General features: G+C 38.7%; 1 protein-coding gene across 1 annotated transcript in view; it reads right to left on the reverse strand.

The window, feature by feature from the left end:
- The window catches only part of ZSWIM5 (zinc finger SWIM-type containing 5), a gene marked incomplete at both ends in the record, with an annotated part of 128187 nt that overhangs the window by 24051 nt on the left and 82246 nt on the right, over window positions 1-21890 (reverse strand). The window contains 4 exons of the mRNA XM_084244169.1: window positions 966-1142; window positions 6353-6532; window positions 13976-14126; window positions 16100-16248. Of these exons, the coding sequence (XP_084100295.1) occupies window positions 966-1142; window positions 6353-6532; window positions 13976-14126; window positions 16100-16248 (657 nt within the window). The remainder of the gene's footprint in view (window positions 1-965; window positions 1143-6352; window positions 6533-13975; window positions 14127-16099; window positions 16249-21890) is intronic.

The raw sequence follows: 21890 nt of genomic DNA on the forward strand, positions 1-21890 counted from the left end.
CACACTAAAAAGGAATTATCTTTATTTTAAAATTCTTGACCATCTGACAATCAAAAATGTTAGTATTGTTTTGATCTGCATCTTATTTATTAAAAGGTATATATTTTTTCACATGCTTGTTAGCTTTGTATTTTAGATGTGTTGGATCAGAGTAGAGTAAAATACAAAGAGAACTTTAGGTAGTGACTTTGGCAAAGACTTTGAAAAGAGAGAGGACATATTCAGATTCAGCAAAATCTTGAGAAAGTCAAAGACATTGGTGAGGGACAGTGGTAGGGAGTTGGAAGAAGATAACAAAAAATGTACATCATTGTAATAAGACTCAGAAAATTAAAACTGAAAAAAAAAACATCTATTTTGGAATGAGCATCTGTGATAAAGTTAAGAATAGATTGATAGAAGGTCAGAGGAAGGTTTAAACTCATGATGGAGCAGCCTTATTCTATTATGGTGAAGGAAGGAAGGGAAGGTGGGAAGGAAGAAAGGAAGGCAGTTTGATGACAAATACAGATTGTGCTCTAGCTACTAGCACATTACACAGGGTAATTTAGGTTTCAAACCTAGTGCCTTTTTTACAAAACATATAATTTCAGAGTAGATTATAGTGTTGCTCAGTACTGTTGGCTGAGAAATTCTGTGAACTGATGTCTAGTGGTTTTGTTAGTACTTTTTGAGATTTATTAACTTCTTTTCTCTTCCAAACTTAGGAAACAGAATATAAATTTCTCTTTGAGGTTATTATACCTCAGCTGACTATGTGTGTGCATGTGTGTATAAATATATATACAAATGGCTCAGGCTTCACATATATACCCTAAGGCTCTAGTTAAGGCCCCCAAAGATCTGTATGAACACTGTCCAAATTGCAGTTATGGTGTGGGTACCACTATAGATAGCTCATCCAGGTTTGGAAGGAAGTGAGATTGGGCTTTAAAATTCTTAGAGTAGAGGAGAGATACACTTACCAAGCCACAGTGGCTGGCCTCGGGAATTAAAGAGTAGTCTCTCACTTTCCCGCTGGCAGGCAGGAGCTGTATATATATCACTACTGATTATTCGCTGTAAGTGACTATCTTGCCAGTGCAATTCACGGCCCTCGATGGCTCTAGTGAACACTGTTCGTCTTGGCCTGGATAAGGAGTCTGAGAGAGAAAGAAATACAGCTGTCAATAGTGGGCAATTTTAAGTTCTGGGTCTTCTTCAGGATGGGAGAATGGACAGAAGAATAGTATATGGTTAGTGAGAACCGTGACTCTGCTATCTGGGTGTCTGTCATGCTGCCTCTCTGTTGGATAGCTTTTAGTATGTTTGTGCCTTCAATGGGAAGAATCTTTCCACAGAGATCTATGGTTGTCTTTCTACAGAAAACATTCTGAAGGTATATTTCTTCTAGGACCCAGTACTATATGAAAGAGAGGGTTAGTGATTTCAGTTGTTCGGTGATGAGGATACAAACTGCTTCTATTGAAGTGAGAGGAAGAAACAGCTAGGTAATTTCCCTGGTCTATCCATATTTGTCTCATTTACAACACAACCCTTATCAGACTAAGAACTTACATGAAATTTGTATTAAAAGCAGAAAAGGAACTGAAGCCCTGTGCATATTGGTACCTTTATCACATTGATATTTGTAGTGTTTTAGCCTTGTTCTCCAATAAGAAAAAATAATGCTGATAAAGGACTAACTTGTTTTCTTATTAAAAAACAATGCCATCTTGCTTCGGGAAAAGGGTTGCAAGGGATCAAAACAGCAGACAAAGTAGTTAACGTCTTAAGAGTGGTGTGTAGGAAGCCTAAATAGAACATACACTATCATAAACTGTGGCTATAGAAATGACATTAAAGAAACAAACAAACAAAAAAAAACCCATGGAAGGCTCATTTAACTGACTCTCTACCAGATTAAGGGCAGCTGAACCAATTTTGGGATTAAGAATTGAAGTATAAGATGGATGCATCTCTTTAGAACTTGATATGTTCCACAGATCATAGGTGCAGTAGATTAAATCAGAATAGCACTGACAGTATTTACTGAAATTGTTTCTTCTTCATGTTGTCCTTCAGTGGAAGTACAATGACCCTTCTACTGGCTGCAGTGTAAGTCCTCCTGCTGAACTGAGAATCCACCATGAGGCTGCTTGGCCCACAGTGGGATTGACTACACTCTCAATATTTTTTATAATTCATTCAGTCAGCATATAATGAGTACCTACTAATGGTCTCTAATAAGGTAAAATTCATAAAGACCTAAAGGAATTAAAAGGCAGCCCTTAGACATAAGCGAGGGAAGAAAATTCCAGGCAAAAGGAATAGCAAATGCTAAGATCTTGAGGTGGGAACATATTTGGAGAATATGTGGGCAGTAAGGAAATCAGTATACTTGGAATGGAATTAGCATTCATGCGATGAGGTCAGAGAGACACCATGTAGTTAGATATGGAAAGCCTAGAGAACATGAGGAAAGATGACTTTAGCTTTTTGAGTAAGGTGAGAAGTCATTGGAGGGCAGTGAGGTGTTGAAGTATGTGATGTGACTTCCATTTTATTTTTTTTTTAAAGAATTTTTTTTTTTATAGAGGCATGTTTTATTTATTTATTTGTTTGTTTGTTTTGTTTATACATGCACTGGGTACAGTCAGAACGCGGGAGGGTGAGAGAATTCACCAGAGCCAGAGTGGGGAGCAGAACAGGCAGAAGGACCGAAGTACACTGCTGAGGGGAGCAGCGGGCAGCAGGAGAGGTCTGCGCGCCATGTGGGACCCTCCTCTGGTGGCTGGGGAGCAGCTGGGGATCGAACCTGCGCCGCAGAGGCCGCGGGCAGCTTCGCAACCCAGCGCTCAACCGCTGAGCCACTGGGGAGGCCCATGACTTCCAATTTATAAGGATGACTGGCAACAGCACTGAAATCAGACTGTAAGGTGAAAGGGTAGAGATAGAAGTCAGATGGTCACCGCAATAATTTGTGAAAGATGATAATAACTTGGCAGAGTAAACAGCATGGGGGTGAGGAGAGTAGGTGGATTCTTGATACATTGAGAAGGTAAAAGCAATATGATTTGCTCATGGATTAGATCTGAGATGAGAGAGAAAGAGAAAGAAGCATCAAGAATGACTCTAAAGCTTTTAAGTTAGCCTGCCACATGTGGAGATAGGAGAGATAGCAGGAGGAGCAGGTTTGGGTGGCACTTCAGGGGTAAGACATCCTACTGAGATGCTGTTGAACATACCAATCTGGAGCTGAGAGGAAAAGTCCAGGCAGGAGTATAAATTTGGAAATTATTAGTATATAGATGATTATTAAAACAATGCAATAACCAAGGGAGTAAGTATAGAATGAGAAGTGGTTTGATGACTACTTAGTCATCTCTGGGCACTCTATCATTTTAGATTGGGAAGTGGGAATGAGACAGTAAAGGAGACAGAGGAGGAAATAGCCAATGAAGTAAGAGGAGAACTGAGAGTAGTGTCTTAGAAATAAGAAAGAGATATTTCAAGGAGTGATCCACTGTGACAAATATTGCTGACAAGTGAAGTAGATTATGACTAGGAATCAACCACCAGATTTAGCGATGGTTAGTTAGCATTAGTGACCAGTGAAAGTTCTGTTTCAGTAGTAGGGAGTAATAAAAGCCCAACCGAAGTGAGTTCGATGGAGAATCAGACAGAAGTACAGATAGTAAATATCTACTATTTTTTAAATTATTTTTCTTAAATTTTCCACTTATTTCTTATTGCTACTATCTCAGAGACATAGTCAGAGAGACATGTGAGGTCCACAAGAGTGTTTTCTGTTTTGGGAAGAGAGATAAAATAGTGTTTATATACTCAGATGAATAATCAACAAAAATTTGTGATGCGGGAGAGAAAATACTGAAGTGATGTTCTGGATAGAGAAGGAATAGGACTTCAAGAATAAGTGGAGGGCCTCCTGGTGCCTCAAGGGGTTAAGTTGCAGCCTGTGAAGCTGTCTGTAGCCTCTGCAGCACGAGTTCGATCCCCCGGCTGGCCAGGGAGCAACCCACATAGCACAGTAGACCTCTCCTGCCTCGCCCGCTGCTCCCCTCAGCAATGCATTTCAGTAAATATGCCTGTTTTGTTCCCCACTCTGTCTCTGGTGAATCTTCTCACCCACCATACTTGTGGCCTATACCCCAGCTTTTGTATGCATAAATAAATAACATCTTAAAAAAAAGAAAAAATACAAAAAAAAAATAAGTGGAGGGCTTGAATTTAGAAGTACAAACAAAAACATGGAAGACACAGAGCAGATGGGCATAGATAAAGGTAGATATGTTGATGTACTTTTCGAAATTTTTCTCCGATTGCTTCTGTATTCTCAATGAGTAGAAGGCAAGGCGAAAGTGAGGATGGGGAGGAAGTGTAGAAAGTTTAAGGGAAAAGATGATTTGAAATACTAATTTAGAACAGTGAAAAAGAAGGCATAGATTGGGGGAAATAGTGGATATCTGGACAGTATTCCAGACCCACTTGAGATTAGTGGTGATAAACTTAAAGTAAGACCAGTTACTGTGGTTGTGTTTCTAGCATGTTCAGCTGTGCAGGTGAGAGCAATTGAAGCAATTAAATTAGTAATTAAACAGACTGAACTACTAAGGTTAAGGTCTGCTACATGACTGGAACAATAGAAAGGGGGGTTGAGTGTGTATATGAGGGAGTTACTACAATGATGCACCAAGGAATCTAACCTGAATAAGGCAGAAAATGGGTCATCATGAAAATGAAAATGTGGTAGGATGAAAATTTCTAGGGGGTCAAAGAATTATTGGAATTGGGATATTAACGAAAATAAGCTCGTAAGACTAGTGGTGGTAACTAGAACTACTTGAAATTGTGATTATGAAGAAGATGCAGGTATTTGGTAATGACAAGGTTCAGGGTTTGACCTTGTGATTACATGACTAAATTGTACTGGAAGATGAGACAATGAAAAGAGAGGAAGTCATAAAACTGAGAAGCTAAAATATTGGAAGGATCATCTATGCAGTTACTAAAATCATCATGAATTACAATAAAAGTATGTCAGAGAGTAGCAACAGTTATCCAATAGTCAAAAATCTTCAAGGAAATAAGGGGGATTGACTCAAAGATCTACAAATTATTGAAACCAAGGAGGATAACATACAGTATTTTGATGGACAAACTTTAATGTTTAGGGATATTTTAGGAAGGGGAGAAGGAAAATGATACAGAAATGACAATAAAGGGTAAGTAGGATATCTATTGCTCCCTCAGGCCCAAAGATAAAGAGATGTATGAGCCACAATTTGAGAAGACTACAGAGGAAACAACATCCTCAAATGAGAAACAGTAACAATGAATAATAAATATATGATAAGGAATGCTTATATGCATTTCAGTCTTCTATGCCAATCCATAGCCAATAATAAAAGGATGACTTCTTGTATTATGGAGGTTAGTTAGCTAAGTGCCTGTAAAGAATAGCTTAAAGAAGTGTCAAATTGTAGACTTTTTACCTCTCGTTACCTTACTTGCCTTAAATACACTGATAATTATGGCACAGTAGATAGAATCAAAGCAAGAAATACTTTAAGTGATTTCTTCCTAGAGATTAAAAATATCAGGGGATTTGTCACTTAAAATAAAAGCGATCACATATAAAAATAAATGTCTGATAAAATCTTCTACCAGTAAAGGTTCCAATGGGCTAATGAGCAATTAGTTGCAACACCAAATAGCCTGAGTTAGAAAAGCTAATATTGATGTGAATGCTGATGCCCAGTGATAGCTGCAGGCCAGTGGGTTCAAAAGAAGGAAGGTTCAGTATCGTTGTATTGGTTTTACCTTAAAATGGGCCATGAGTCCTAGCAGTGACACAGGAGGATGACCCCTCCCAGCTATCTGCTATATAAGAATTCTTACAAAAGTAAGAAAGGCAATTGTCACATTTTTTAAAACTGTTTTTTGTTGGCCTTCCATCCTTCGCTTGAGGTAGGGCTTGTGAACTTAAACCAACCTCAACTCAGGATCTATTAATCATAAAGAACTTGAAGGATAAAGAGGGTTCGTTCAGAGGTCTCTAGGGATTTATTCTGGGCACTATAAGGACACTCGCTCGAGATGTGGGAAAGGGGAAAGGACAAGAATCCCCAATGTCAAAGTTAAAATCTTATTTTTTGTAAACAAGATAAAAAATTCTTATCTAAGGTTTGGCATTTTAAGGCAAACAAAAGTATTGGTTTTTCTTATTTTGATGACAATTCTAACAGCAAAGAGGTTGTTCAGTCTGCTTTGTTCTAGCGCTTTACCATCTGATATTTTGGAGTTTGAGGCAAAAAAAAAAAAAAAGACCCTAAAAAGATTTCTGGCTCACCTGGGTTGTGACTGGCATTCTGGGGTAGTGCATTGGTGATGTTGGGTAGCTCATGTCCATAGTTTCCATCCTCCAGGGGACAGACATCCAGGTCACTCCACTTCTGCAGTTGTTGCAGCCAACAGGATTTTTCCTCCATTTTGCAATGTGGATTTAAAATTATGCACACCCACAAGGCCCCTGAAAAATAAAGCAGCCTACAGTCTTGGTATCTCTTTACTTTACTTGATATCATGCTTCACTTTACTCTTTTCTTCCATTTGTAGTTGGTAGGAAAGGTTCCAAAACACTGGATTTTCTCAATATAAAGAAATAGATCTGCTAAAGTTTTCAGTGCTGGCTTAATGTTACTTCCCAAAGTTCCATAGAGTAACTACCTTTATCCATGTGTGCCTATGATGGATAAAGACAGATGACAGATTTGGGCTTGAATTTCAAGCTCAAGTCTGCAGTCCAACAAATATTTATGAAAGTTTTCTATATTCAAGGCTTTGTGCTGGAGAACAAGATCCTGTTCTTACCTTTGAGGAGCTATATCTAGTGGGGGAAATAAATAAATAATGTCACTTGAATATGATAAATGTTAAGATGAAAATGTGGTTAGGGTACAACAGAAGGAGAGAGGAAAGGCATGGACATAGGTGAGAAGGGAGATGCTCAGAAAGGGTTTCAACTATTAGTTAGTTGACTTTGGACTTTCTGAGCTATATTCCTCAGCTGCAAAACTAAGATCATAATAAGCAAAACCTACTTTGTGGGGATAATGTGAGAATTAAATAAGATAACATGTGTAAAGGGCCTAGCATATTACTTGGTACACAGTAAAATTCTAGTATTTCCCTTTCCCAGGGAAAAAAGCTTATTGGGCTTGGATTCTGGTACTGCTTAAAACTGTGATGCCTTAAAACTATCACATTCTGGGCCTCCCCGGTGCAGCAGATTGAGCTCAGCGCTGTGAACCTGTCCACAGCCTCAGCAGCGCCGTTTCGATTCCCAGCCGGCCAGGGAGATTCCCACATGGCGTAGTAGACCTCTCCTGTTGCGCCCGCTGCTCCCCTCAGCAGTGCTTTCGGTCCATCTGCCTGTTCTGCTCCTACTCTGTCTCTGGTGAATCCTCTTACCCTCCCGCCCCTCTGGCCTGTACCCCAGCTATTATATGAACAAAAATTAAATCTTAAAAAGAAAACCAACTATCATTCTTGTATCTTCTCTGTTACTGTACCAGATATCACATACCCCATCTAGCCAATAGGTAGTGGTTTTTGACCATATTTTCAAGCAAACCTGCTTCTTATTTTCAAGGTTGGATGTATGGCTGAGCCAGATATAGTATCAATCTCAAGTTAGCAGTAAACCTGGCTGCAGAGTGTCTTGTTAAATACTCTTTGAGATGGAGCTGCATCTATTTCTAGGCCCCTCAAAGTCAGACAGAAATGTTTTGAAAGGCCATTTTAGCCTCAATTTCAGGTAGCAACTAAAGATGATGAAAATTCATTTCTATTGATTCAATTTAATTTTTAGAACCAAGAAACAAAAACTATACTATATAGTGTAATACATAGTATTATATTAGTATAGTGTAATGATGGTTCTCAAGGGCATTATAGTTAGGAATGACCCGGACAATGATTATTATAAAGCATGGTAAGTGCTATATAGTTTTTTTTTTAAAGACTTATTTATTCATTTACACAAGAACTGGGGTACAGGCAGATGCGTGGGAGGGTGAGAGGATTCACCAGAGACAGAGCGGGGAACAGAACAAGCAGACTGACAAAGTACACTGCTGAGAAGAGCAGCAGGAGCGACAGGAGAGGTCTGCAGCGCCATGTGGGACCCTTGCTGGCAAGCAGGGATCGAACCGGTGCTGCAGAGGCTGCAAACAGCTTCACAGCACTGTGCTCAACCGCCTGTGCCACCAGGGGAGGTCCAGTGCTATATAGTCTTAATAGAAAGTCCTATGAGAATATATCTGATGGAACAATTAACTCTGCACATACGGTCAGGAAAAGTTATATAAAGGAAAGACATTTGAGTTTGACCTTAAGGAATAAACATGAATTACTACCCATATATTTATCACTACTTCTGAAACCTCATTAAAATGAAAATAAATGAATAAAATAGGTATAAATTCACATTGAAACAGGACGGGAGAAAGGAAAGAGAACAGACACAGAATTTTAGGATCTGGAAAGTGAGTCTATGAGTGATAGCTGATTTAGCAAAACAAAGTTGAAACCTCCATCAGCAGTTAAGAAATCCCAGAATTAGAATGATTCATGCTGTAGAAGCCCACTGAAAGTAGGGCTGAAAAATAGGAAAATTGCTTAGAAGTTTTTCAAAGGTCTCATGCTCCCAGATTTCTCCTCTATTTAAAGTAGTTGCATGCCTTTGCCTTCCGGGAAGAACACCAGAACTTTACTCACTAGAGAGACTGATTTGGAGAGGCTCTGAACAAATGGATACCTTCCCATCCAACTCTCTTTCTCTGCTTGGTCCTGAGAAGATTGTGACAGGTTTATTACCCAGCAATAAGAGACTGGAAGATTCATCTTTGGGGAACTAATCTGTCCAAGGGGAGGAAATACTATAGATACTGATAGGGTTCTCCAATGAAAAAGTCCAATCAGATCATCCTAAATTGAGCTGGTTAGGTGAGAAAATTACACACACACACACACACACACACAACACGCATGCACACCCCTTCCTTTTACTCTGAGGTGTCACTTATATGTGGACTATAGAGAAACAAACAAAGGGTCAAATAAAGCCAAATCAGTAACAAACCCTAGAAATTTCACCATAGAATTGATGCTACTAGAGGAGGGGTAGGGAGCAGAGCAAAGTAGGGAAGGAGCACAATGGACTATGGTGGAGGATTATGGGTACATTAATGGCGGGTGTGGTGTGGTAATGTACACCTGAAGAGGTCGATCCTATACCTCTAAATCATATACAATGTTGTAAACCAATGTTACCTCAATTTAAAAAAAAAAGGGAAAAAATTCACTAATTAATGGACAAATAACAACAAAAAATTGGACAGCTAAGGAACAAAATGAGGACACAGTGAAAGATGGCCTTCTGTGAACTGGGAGTGAACCCTGACTTGAGACCAAAGTTTCTATTCACTTAATCTTGGGCTTTCCAGCCTCCATCATTATGAGAAATATATCTCTGTTGTTTATAAGTCACCCTGTCTCTGGTATTTTGTTATGGCATCCCTAACAGACTAAGACAGAAATTTGAACCAAGAAGTAAGGTACTAATTCAACAAATACCTAAAAATGTGGCAGCAGCTTTGGAACTTGGTTCAAGGGTAGAGGCTGGAAGAGTTTTGAGCTGTATCCTAGAAAAAGCCTATGCTGCAATGAATGGATTTTTAAAAATGATTTTGGTGAGGTATCAAAAGAAAAGAGGAAAGCTGTAGAGAAGGTCTCAGTCTTTAGAGAATACTAAGTGATCTTGCACAGAATAGTGGTAGAAGTATGGACAATAAAGGCCATCCTGAAGAGGTCTCAGAAGGAAATGAGGATTATGTTACTGGAAATTGGTAAAGAAACTGGCTGAATTGCGATCATGTCCCAGTGTTTTGTGGAAGGTAGGACCTGTGAGTGCTGAAATTGGCTAAGGAAATAACCATGCAAAAGTGTTGGAAAAGAAGTTTATAGTAAAATGCAAGAAGAGAAACATTATTTAAAGGTAGAATTGTTAATCAAAAAAAGGAAGCAGAACATAAATATTTGGAACATTCTTAGTCTACTGATCTTGATAATAATGAGAGAGCATGTTTGGGAAGAGTCTAAGGGTGTAATCCTAAGAGAAGGTATATCCTCATCCTTCATTGTACAAAGACAAAAGACTATATCTGGAATTTAAAAAATCAAGAAAAAAGGTTATTTAGAAATGTGAAAAAAGCAGCTGAAAGAATTAAAAATTGCTATTTTTAAGAAGTGGGAATTAGCAATGTGAAGGAATGTGACAAGGGAAAACTGTACTAAAAGTCTGTACAATTAGCTAACTTTTAACTTGTGTACATGAATTATTTTGTTTCAAGAGAATAAGATAAACTGGAGTTCTTTTGGCAGAGAGATGGAGGGAGGATATATGCTCAAACAGGATAACTAAGGTAGAGATGCACTCAGGAGTCATTTTTGTACCTTTTGATATTTTGTCTATTAAATAGTTTTTCCTTCTGATAGAAAATTGTAATCTAGGATGTTGGTGTTTAGTCCTACAGGGACTGTGAGTTCCTACCAATTACAGTGACCTTTATGAACACCAGATGGCAGGACATTCTTAATATGCAAGTGCAGGAGGTAAAAAAATTGGAACAGTGTGGCAGTAAGAAAGATGTACAAATATTCAGATCATAAAAGACTTACTTTATCCACTTTTAGGACTTGAGAATCCTAAAGGCCTGTATAAACCTCATGAGAAAAAAAATTTTTCTTCACATTGTAGTTCTTTCCCTATGGTGTCTGTGTTACACTTTCTGCTGGTTCTTTTGAAATTAATGTAGGGAGGGATAGTGTCACATTCACCTATAAAAAGAAAAGAAAACCTCATCATTTAGGATGAGAGGAAAGAAAATGCTAAGAACAGAATTTTGATGAAACATCAACATTTAAGTAGTGAGCAGAGGAGAAGGAGTAATCAAAAGAGAAAGATACCTGACAGGAGAACCAGGAGAAACTGGTGACACAGAAGTCAATTAGCAATGTCTAATATGGCAGAATGTCAACACTAGTAACAAACATTTATTTTACAGTTTAAGAAGTCTTTACATTTATAATGAAATAAAAAGATTTCACATGTAATCTTCACAAGTAAAAGAAGAACCAAAAAGTGGTCATTAAATTTCACAACTAGAGGGATTCGAGTGACCTTATGGGTGGCAAAATCAATAGGATGAAAGGAATGGAAAACAGATAAGGTAAGCTGAGAGAAACTTAAAAGGTAAGTAAACAGGGTACTAACTCTGGTTCTCTAACAGTGCCTATTTCCTAGTATTTAGATATTAAAAAGGGGGTCCCTAGAATGTGAGTAGATGTACTTTCACCTGTAAGTTAAAAAATGAGTTTTCTATCTTATTAACTTAGTCTTTATGAATTTGCTTCAAAAACACTCAGAGACTGTCACGTCTCTAAGAGAGCCAAAGCAAGAAATCCTAGTCACTTACATATACAGTAATAGCACTCATGGGACTCTATTACCAGTATCCCAAAGCATGTTTTCCAACAACTTAAAGTAGGTACTATAGAGGTAAAAATTTACATAATTAGTACATATTATATAATAATAATGAAAACAAGTACTATTATGTCATTGCTTTTTATATGCTAGGCATTATAGTAAGCACTTTCGATACATTATCCCATTGAGATAATGACAAATAATGAGGGTCAGCGGGTCGTGGATTGGGTGTAAAAGGTAGAAAACAGAGGGACCAAAGGATAGCTCTTAAGATTTTCTTCTTGAGCAACTAGATACATCCTGCTGTTATGTACTGAGAGGGGAACAAGAGGACATCAGGTTTTGGTGGGAAAATTAAGTGTTTTTTAATGATCACATTAACTTTGAGATGTTCAAAGAAGTGGTTGGAAACAAGACACTTTCAACCAGCTCTCAGGAGAAAGGTCGGGCTAAAGTCGTAAATTTGACATAAATGCAGATACCTTACCTGAATCTGGATGGTATTTAAGCCATAGAACTTAATATGATCTCTTAGGTAGAGAGTGGAGACTGGGAAGTAGGTGCTGTGTAGTACTCAATATTTAAAAGGGTTGAGGAAAAGCAGAGAGGCAAAGCAGACAGAGAAAACAGCCAGGAACATAGGAGGAAACTAAGGGGGTATGGGCATACGAAAGCCAAGAGAAGAACAGGCTTCAAGAAGTTTCAATTTTATTGAAAATCGCTAAGAGGTCAAGTAAGATAACAGCCGAGAGTGATCTAGCAACATGGAAGTCACTGGTGACTTTGACATAAGACACTTCAGGAAAAGCAAGTGAGTAAAGGAAAGAGTAACTGCAAACAAGATTTTCAACAAGTGTTGCTTTGAAAGGAAGAAAAGAAATGGGTTAATAATTAGAGAGGGATGGAGAAATTAAAGGCATCTTTTTTTGAGGTTGAAGATATTGGAGCATACTTGCATTATGATTGGATTGATCCAACGTGGAGAGAGAAATTAATGTAGCCAGACAAAGGAGATAATCTCAGGAGCAAAAGTCTTGAGAAAAAGAGATGGCTTAGTACCCAGAGAAAATAAATATGTAAGGATTGGCCTTTTGTGGGAGCAGATACTTTTTAGATTTTGACAGAAAAAGTTGTTATGAAAATCTATCTGAGCACAATCTTAAACACTGAGACTGGCACATAACACTCAATAATGTAGTTATTCATTATCAGTGAGAGCTCAAAAGCCGGTGATATAAAAAAACCTCAGCACCTAAACCCAAGCTTCACACCTACTGGCCCTGAAGTAACTAAGTACAGTTCCAAGCCTCTTTCCCCAAGGCTTTCAGTCTTCAAGACTATAAAAATAAAACATTTGCCTCAGGGGTTTCGGTCTAGAAGAACTCACTAATATCCTAAGCTTTAGCTTTTTCTTATGCTGTTTTGTATGAGTGGGATGTTTACTGTTGCTTTCTGGGGTGGCTGAAGTATGGAGAAGCTTTATTAGAACTTTTAAAATATGTCACTTGAAGTGACTGGGTGATTTTTTTAGTAGAAATGGTCACTGGGCAGTTGCAAATATAAGATGAAACTCAGATAACTAGAAAGAAGATGAGACTGAGGTCACCAGGGCTATTAAATACCATGATATTAAAAAACTGCTCTCAACGGAGTATGGAGGAAGAAAAATAGGCCAAGGTCCATGTTTAGGAAACTGCCCAATGTCTAAGAGGTCTGTCTAGGAGTGATAAAGAGCAGACCCGGGAAAGTGGGAAAACTGAGGTTAAGTACTAATGTTCTCTGACTTACAATGGGGTTATATCCTGACAAATTCATTTTAAGTTGAAGATATCATAAGTCAAAAATGCATTTAATATAACTAATTTATGAACATCACAGGCTAGCTTACCTTAAAAGTTCAGAAGACTTAGGCAAAATCATCTAGTAGGAAGCCTATTTTATAATAAAGTATTGAATATCTCATGTAACTTATTGAATACTATACTGAAAGTGAAAAACAGAATGCTCTAATTCAAAATTTGAAGTACAGTTTCTTCAGATTTCATATTACTTTCACACCAAAGTAAAGCTGAAAAGTTGTAACTCAAACCATTGTAAGTTGAGAACTCTGTGTTTGGAGAGAGAAGCTAATGCTATGCAACAGAAGCCAAGGGAATACGTTTTCTCTCAGCAAAGGTTTTTATGTGGTAACATCTGAACAGAGTGCTGGTGTCAGTTGTAAAGTACAATACTAAGGAAACAATATAAGTGAGTTCAGAATTATTCAGTGTGGACTCTATAGAACCTAAATCTTTTACCACTGAGCTAAAGTTCACTTAGCACCATCCATGTAATCACTGATGGCAAGTGTTCACTAACACTGTTGCCAGGAGTTGAGCTGGTGGGACAGACATAGTACTTCTCTGAGATATGGGGACTTACCTAGCTCATCCCAGAGCTGCCTGCACTTATCTGTCATGCTTGTTCCTTGCTGCCTCCAGAGTGTGAGTCGTGGGTCGGCCATAAACTGCTCAGTTATTAGTGTCAGCATCCTGGCTCCATTGGAATCTCTCATTCGCAGCATCTCTCGAACCTGACACATAAGAGGGGGCAGGGGTTTGATGACTGCACATGATAAGAAAGTAGGAGAAGGAAGGGGAAGAAGGGGAGGAGAAAATGAAGTATCTAAACACAACATATCCAAAGAGCCAAATAGGAGGCCTCTTATTCTGTAAGTAATTTCTCTGCATGTATCAAGAAAGCCTGATGTACACAATGAGATACCACTGCACACCCACTAGGATGGCTAGAAAGAAAGTCACATAACAACAAGTATTGGCAAGGATATGGGGAAGTCGGAAGCTTATACTGTTGGTGGGAATTTAAATGATATAGTCACTTTGGAAATCAGGATAGCAGTTCCCCAACAGTTAAACATAGAGTTACCATATGACCCATCAATTCTTTTCCTAGAGAAAAAGGAAACAGATTCACACAGAAACTTGTAAAAGAATGCTTGTAGCAGGGCCTCCCTGGTGGCGCAGGGGTAAAAGACAGCGCTATTAAGCTATCAGCAGCCACTGCTGCATGAGTTTGACCCTCAGCCAGCCAGGGAACTAACCCACATGGTAAAGCAGACCTCTCCTGTCTCGCCCACTGCTCCCCTCACCAGTGTATTCCAGTACATCTGCCTGTTCTGCTCCCCACTCTCTCTGGTAAATCCTCTCACCCCTGGCAGCTCTGGCCTACACCCCAGTTCTTTGGGGTTTTTTTTTGAAAGATTTTTTATACAAGAACTGGGGTATAGGCCAGACGTGCAGGAGGGTAAGAGGATTCACCAGAGACAGAGTGGGGAACAGAACAGGCAGACTGACAAAATACACTGCTGAGGGGAGCAGCGGGCGAGACAAGAGAGGTCTGCTGCACCGTTTGGCCAGGATCAAACCTGCGCTGCAGAGGCTGCAGACAGCTTCACAGTGTGGGCACTCAACCACCTGCACCACCAGGGAGGCCCCACCCCAGTTCTTATATGCATAAATAAATAAATCTTAAAAAAAAAAAAGAATGCTTGTAGCAGCATTATTTATAACAGTCAAAAGGTGGACACAATCCAATGTCAATCAATAGACAAATGGATAAATAAAGTGTGGGGTAATTCATATAATAGAGTATTATTCAGTCACAAAAAGGAATGAAATACTGCACATGCTACAACACAGACGACTCTTGAAAATATTATGCTAAGTGAAAGAACTAGTCACAAAAGACTACATTAACGATACAGGCTAACTTTTTAAAGTGATGAAAATGTTCTAAAGTTGACTATGGTGATGGTAGCACATACCTGTGAATATCCTAAAAACTAGTGAATTGTACAATTTAAATGGGTGAATTTATGGTGATTAATCTCTAAAGGTGCTAACAAAAAAAAAATCAATAAAAGAAAGCATAATGTAAAAATCCCCAGTTCCAAAATACCAAGTTTCTTCAAAGAGTTATCAGGTAGCCTTGGGTCTAAAGTACAGAGCACTTCATTACTATAACCCCCCAGCAAAGCTCTAACTTATTTATGGAGAGTGGAACAGAAGGAAGAACTACCTGGATGCAGCCTGCTCAGGTCTGCTCTGATCAGCCCCTCCCATTAGTTTTCCTTTTTTTTTTTTTTAAAGATTTATTTATTTATTTATACAAGCACTGGGTACAGTCAGAAGCGCGGGAGGGTGAGAGAATTCACCAGAGCCAGAGCGGGGAGCAGAGCAGGCAGAAGGACCGAGGTACACTGCTGAGGGGAGCAGCGGGCGGCAGGAGAGATCTGCGCACCATGTGGGACCCTCCTCTGGTGGCCGGGGAGCAGCCGGGAATCGAACTGGCACTGCAGAGGCTGACGGGCAGCTTCGCAACCCAGCGCTCAACCGCTGCGCCACCGGGAGGCGCATTCAGTACAGCTAGGTCAAGTACAGCTAGGTCAAGTGAGCCAGCTGCAATATGTGAAGCCAGAAATGTGGTAAGCCCAAATTAAGAAAGTGAAAAAAAAAAAAAAAAAAGGCCTTTTCACATCTTTCTTACCTTGGCAAACATTGAATTGAGTTGCTTTCCAGAGCCATAGTAACCACCCTGAGATAGAAAAAGCTTCACTTGTTCTTTCACCTGTTCTTCATCCAAATGCCAACAGTTCTCATCATCAATGCTGGCCCCAGCTGTGGGGTCTGGGGCACCTACAGGGAATGGGAAAGGTGAAATGAATCCCCTGAGTTCATATGTTACACATTCAGCAGAAGGGGCACTGTGTGAGTATATTAAAAAAATGAATTGCCTGCCTAAACCTTAGCTTTATGAGTTATGGTCCTAAATAAATGTAAGAGATCTAATGCTACTTTCAAGTTCACTTAATATCTCCACTGTATTCTATTCCAGGGTCTACAAATACTATCCTAAGGGGAAAAAGCCAAGAAGGAAATATACAAATGTGAAAATGGTGATGAATTTTTCCCCCTAGGAGAGTGACATTTATTTGTTTCTCCCTTTTGCCTTTCTTTGAGGTTCAAGTAAGCTTTAAAGTACAAGAACTATTTTAAAATAAAAAGAAAATTAAAAATTGTTTTTAAAGTTCACTACAAAGTGGTAGCTTCTCAGAGTCAATACCTCTAAATTTCTAGACACTTGCACCCTAATGCAGAGGCAGAGTTGCATGTAGGGTGATATAATTTTATAAATTTATACTCAAAATATCTTTTATTTCAACTTGACACCACTTAAAATACACTTTTAGTTATTTACACTTTCCTCTTCCTTATACCCTGTGAGTTCCCCGCTCACCTATAGCACAGTCTTGGTACTGTGACAGGCACCCAGGAAATGTCTGTTGAATGAAAACGGAAACAACTTCTCTCACTTTCTCACAGTCCTGTGATAAGTTTTCAGAAACCTGCCTCTACGTGACAAGAAACTCTAAGTCAACTCTCTATAGGTGTGGTCATGCAATAGGCATATGAATTCATGTCAGTTTAATCAGTTAGTCTGCTTTTCTTCTTGTCTCCCTATATGAAAGCCCTGCTTAAATGAAACCCAGGTTTGCAAAGAAAGCTCCTCATCTGCCAAGCTTATTAGGTGCATCTTATTCTCCAGGGAATGGGGGGGGGGTGGTTTCACACATTCACTTATTCCACAAATGCTAATTAACATATATGATATCCCAATTAATGATACCTACTATATGCCACTTTTCTTCAAATGTATTATTCTAAACACAGTTCTGATCATATCACTTCCCTGCTCAGAGGTCTTCAGTGATACACTATTCTTTTTTTAAATTTAATTTTATATTTATTTTCTTGCATTGTTGTTAATTTTGGGCAGTATTTGATTTCTCCCCTTGGCTATAATCCCTGTAGTTCTCCAACCACCATAGCACCCGTGATCCATTACTACAGTTCCTTGTGATGCACTATTCCTAATAAAGTCCAAATGCCTTAATTTGGCATTCAAGGAACTCCTGTTCTAGCCCTATCTTTTACTTCTAGTCTTGTCTTCCCTAAATTTGTGTTATGCTGCAATTGGAAACTTAGTGTTCCCAGAAGCAAACCACATTTTCTTATAACTTTACTTATATATTTCCCTTTCATTTTTCTCCCTCCCTCCTAATCTGTTCTTTGGCCAAGAATCAACACTTCTCATTGTTAACATCACCTCAGTTCTAGAGTCAGGGCCCCAGTGAAGAATGGAAACCCTAGAAAGGCTAACACTGCCAAGGTTCATGTACTGCTTAGTTCACTTGGCAGGAGGTGTTCTTTATTATCCTCTCGTTGAATTAGCCATATATCTCATTTCCACCTTTCAAAAGTATGTTCATCTTATGCTCATATGCACATAAAGGCAGTAGCACTCTTCATAACATTTTATTATCTCTTAAAAACCTGACACATTTTGTTTATATTGGAATTATGCATTTCTCATATAGTCTCACCTAAGTTGAAATTTGTTAAAGAGCAAGGATTCATTTTTGTACATTACAGTGCCTGGATTAGTATAGCACTGAGTTAATATTTATAGAATGAACAAATATATGTCTCATTGGCCATTTAGATTTATGTTCCAGGTGGGCAAATAATATACCCTATACTTCTTTTGTATACTGAAAGTGGCAAAGCCAAACAGATACATGCCTTGTCCTTAAATATCTGTTAATAACAAATATTTATTGAGTGCTTCATACATACCAGAGTCTAAATACTTTTTATACATATCCTCTCTGGAATGTATGCTCCTTGAGAGGATAAACTGTTTATTTGTTGACATATTTTTAAAGTGTAGATCAGTGCCTGGCACAAAAAATACTGTTGAGTGAATTCCAAAGAACTCTCATAACAATGCTATGAGGTAACAGTATTATCTTAATTTAAAAATGAAAAAACCGGGCCTCCCCGGTGGCGCAGCGGGTAGAGTGCAGCGCTGTGAAACTGTCCGCAGCCTCTGCAGCGTGGGTTTGATTCCCGGCCGGCCAGGGAGATTCCCACATGGTGTGGCAGACCTCTCCTGTCGCACCTGCTGCTCCCCTCAGCAGTGTATTTTGGTCATCTGCCTGTTCTGCTCCCCGCTCTGTCTGTGATGAGTCCTCTCACCCTCCCGCACCTCTGGCCTGTACCCCAGCTCTTGTATAAAAATGAATAAATCTTAAAAAACAAAAATAAAATGAAAAAACCTAAAGTATAGTGTAACATAATAGATATGAGCCAGAATCTATGCTGGTCTCTCTCCAAAGTCTGTGTTTTTTTTTACTATGTTAACAACTAACCATTACACTAAGGTTATATTTACTATGTAGCCTCATGTTGCTGTGATCCACCAGTTGGTTTCAGGCCCATACATGAAGTAAGCTGGATGGTATGGCTGAAAAGAGCCACCACCTTTCTTGGTCTATATTACTACCGAGAATATAGGTTTAGTCAGAATAATGCATTTTCTCCACAGTGTGGATAATAGAGTTCTTACCAGTGTGGGGATTCTCAAATGTTAATATACAGAATAATCACTTTGGGTTTGTATTAAAAATGCAGACTATAGAATCTCACCTCTAATGATCTTAGTTTTCAAAAGTTCTACAGAAACAACTGAGATAAACTAGGACTAAATCAAGGACTAGGCCTCTGAGTACCTTGTTGCTAAAGATGGGGATAAGTAAAGAACAGCTATGATGTTCCAACAGCAAAGGGCAGAGGTGGTTCACTCAGGACAAAGTAAGGAGCAGACCCATTCTCCCCTGGAGTCAGCCTTAACTGACTGGTTGATAGTGTGCAGTGATAACCCTCTAAGTGTTTGAAGTGCTGTGGAGAAAACTGGAGAATCTTTAGGACTCAGGTAGTGGTACTGGCTCCAACAGTGGAAGAAAATTAGGCACAGGTGATAAATGCCAAGTGTGCAGACTATAGAAAAACTGCTGGGGTCAGGTTAGCATAAGGCAAAGCATTGAGCATTACTAATACTAAAATTTCATGTAAAACTAGAAGATAATTTGTTTGTTTACTATGAAAGAAAGGAAGGTACATTGTGTAAATGTTTGTTGGTCTACAGTGAACCCAGGGGATGAGAAACTGAGCTACCAAAATGGATAGCTGCAGCAAAAAGGGAATATAGTTAATATTTGGGACACTCAGGTAACAAATCACAAGGAATAAGTATGACTATGAAGGAATCAAGTTCATCTGAGTGAGCATGAATTGGTAAGAGGCCCCCCAAAGATGGTTTTCTAAGACATTTTCATTTATTCAACCAATATCTATTGAAAGCCTACTAAATGCCAGAATCTGTGCCAAATACTGGAAATACAGTGGTAAACAAAACAGATATATAGCTTCTATCCTTGAAGAACTGATAGACAAGTTGGGGAAAGGGACAATAAGCAAAAAATCACACTTGTACGTAACTGTGTGAAAAGACAAATCAAAAAAGTTTTTTTCTGAGAAAGTAACATTAAGGTGGACACCTGAGGAATGAATAGGAATTAGCCTGGCAGAGAATGAAGGAAATACTGTCTGTATTATTTGTTTAAAAAAAAAAAAAAAAGCATGCAGTCTTCAACTATTGCAGTAGTTAAGTACATCTATAACAAGGGGAAAAGGATAGGTATATCATGTGAAAACAGGCAAAAGCCTGATCATGCAAAGTTTTGTAGGCCATCTGATTTTGGATTTTATTCTAAGAGCAAGAGGAAGCTGTTGATGGATTTTAAGCAAGAAGTAGTAATATGACAAAATTTGCAGTTATAGAAGTTTCTTTGGGTGACTATGTGCAGAATGGAACAGAAGAGAACAGCAGTGGATATGGGAAGATCAGATAGAGGGCTATGGTAGCAATCTAGGTAGGAGATTATAGTGGTTTAATTTAGGATGATGAGAGTGTCAACAGAGAGAAGTGCAAAATGACAGAATATACCTAGGAGATACTATGAACAGATCTTGCAATGGAATACATGTGGATTATAAGAAAGAAAAGGGGGGCCTCCCTGGTGGTGCAAGGGGTAAAGATGCAACCTATGAAGCAAGCCACAGCCAATGCAGCACGAGTTCGATCCCCGGCCAGGGAGCAACCCACATGGTGCAGCAGACCTCTCCTGACTCACCCACTGCTCCCCTCAGCAGTGTATTTAGGTCAATCTGCCTGTTCTGTTGCCCACTCTGTCTCTGGTGGATCCTCCCATGCCTCTGGCCTGTACCCCAGTTCTTGTATGCATAAATAAATCCTTAAAAAACAGAAAGAAAGAAAAAGGGGTTAGGGATACCACAAGGTTTCTAGATGATCCAGTAGCTAGATGGTGGTGCTATTTCTTGAGTAAGTTTGGGACAGAAGATAAATTCACATTTATACATATTGATCATTGGCTGTTTCTGTGACATGGAATAGTCTACTGGATTTAGTCTGGAGCTCAAAAGATCTGTGCTAAGGAAATAAATCTCTAAGTCATAGCACATAGAAGATATTTAAAGGACGTAGTTGAGATTGTCTATAGAGATCAGACAGAGAAAAAGAGGAGGATAAAGCTTAAGATTAATCTATAGGAAATGCCAAAATTAAAGGTCAGATAATAGAGGAGGATACAGCATTTATGAATGAATGCACAAGAGCACAGATAATTTTAACTAGATAAACTTGGCTTGGAATTCACAGCCAGCCTCTCCAGTTGCCCCTTACTAACTCCCAGGCAAAATCTTAAAAAAAAAATCCTTTGGTTAAAATGTCCCTATATATATTCACTGGTTAGAACATTTTAGTCTTTTCATTACAAGGGGCAAATATGAAACTAATTACTCTCAGTAGTGGTAAAGTGTACCCAGTCAATATAAGTGACACTTGGAATGTGAAATATTCCACAGCAAAATAAAAGATGTGGTAAGAAGTAAAGATAAAGTACAATGAATGTATTTTATAAATATAGGCATGCTAAGAGATATTTCAGGTTTGGTTATAGACCACCACAAGAAAGCAAATATTGCAATAAAGTGAAGGACATAATTTTTGTTTGTTTGTTTTCCAGTGCATATAAAAACTATGTTTACACAATTAAATGTGCAATAACACTGTGTCTTAAAAATATGCATACCTTAACCAAAAAATACTTTATTGTTAAAAAATGCTAACCATCATTCCAATCTTCAGTGAGTCATAATCTTTATGCTGGTGGAAGGTCTTGTAAAAATCTATCTGTGAAGTGCAATAAAACAGAGCACAATAAGATAAGTATGCCTGTAATTATAAAACAAACCATCTTGTGGGTTGAGGCTCAAAGTTAGCATTGAGGCTGTAACAATGAGACCTATATTAAGGGGACTATTAAGTCTGTGGAACCAATTTTTCTTTCATTCTG

Source organism: Talpa europaea (assembly GCF_964194135.1).
Source record: "Talpa europaea genome assembly, chromosome: 9".
NCBI lineage: Eukaryota > Metazoa > Chordata > Mammalia > Eulipotyphla > Talpidae > Talpa > Talpa europaea.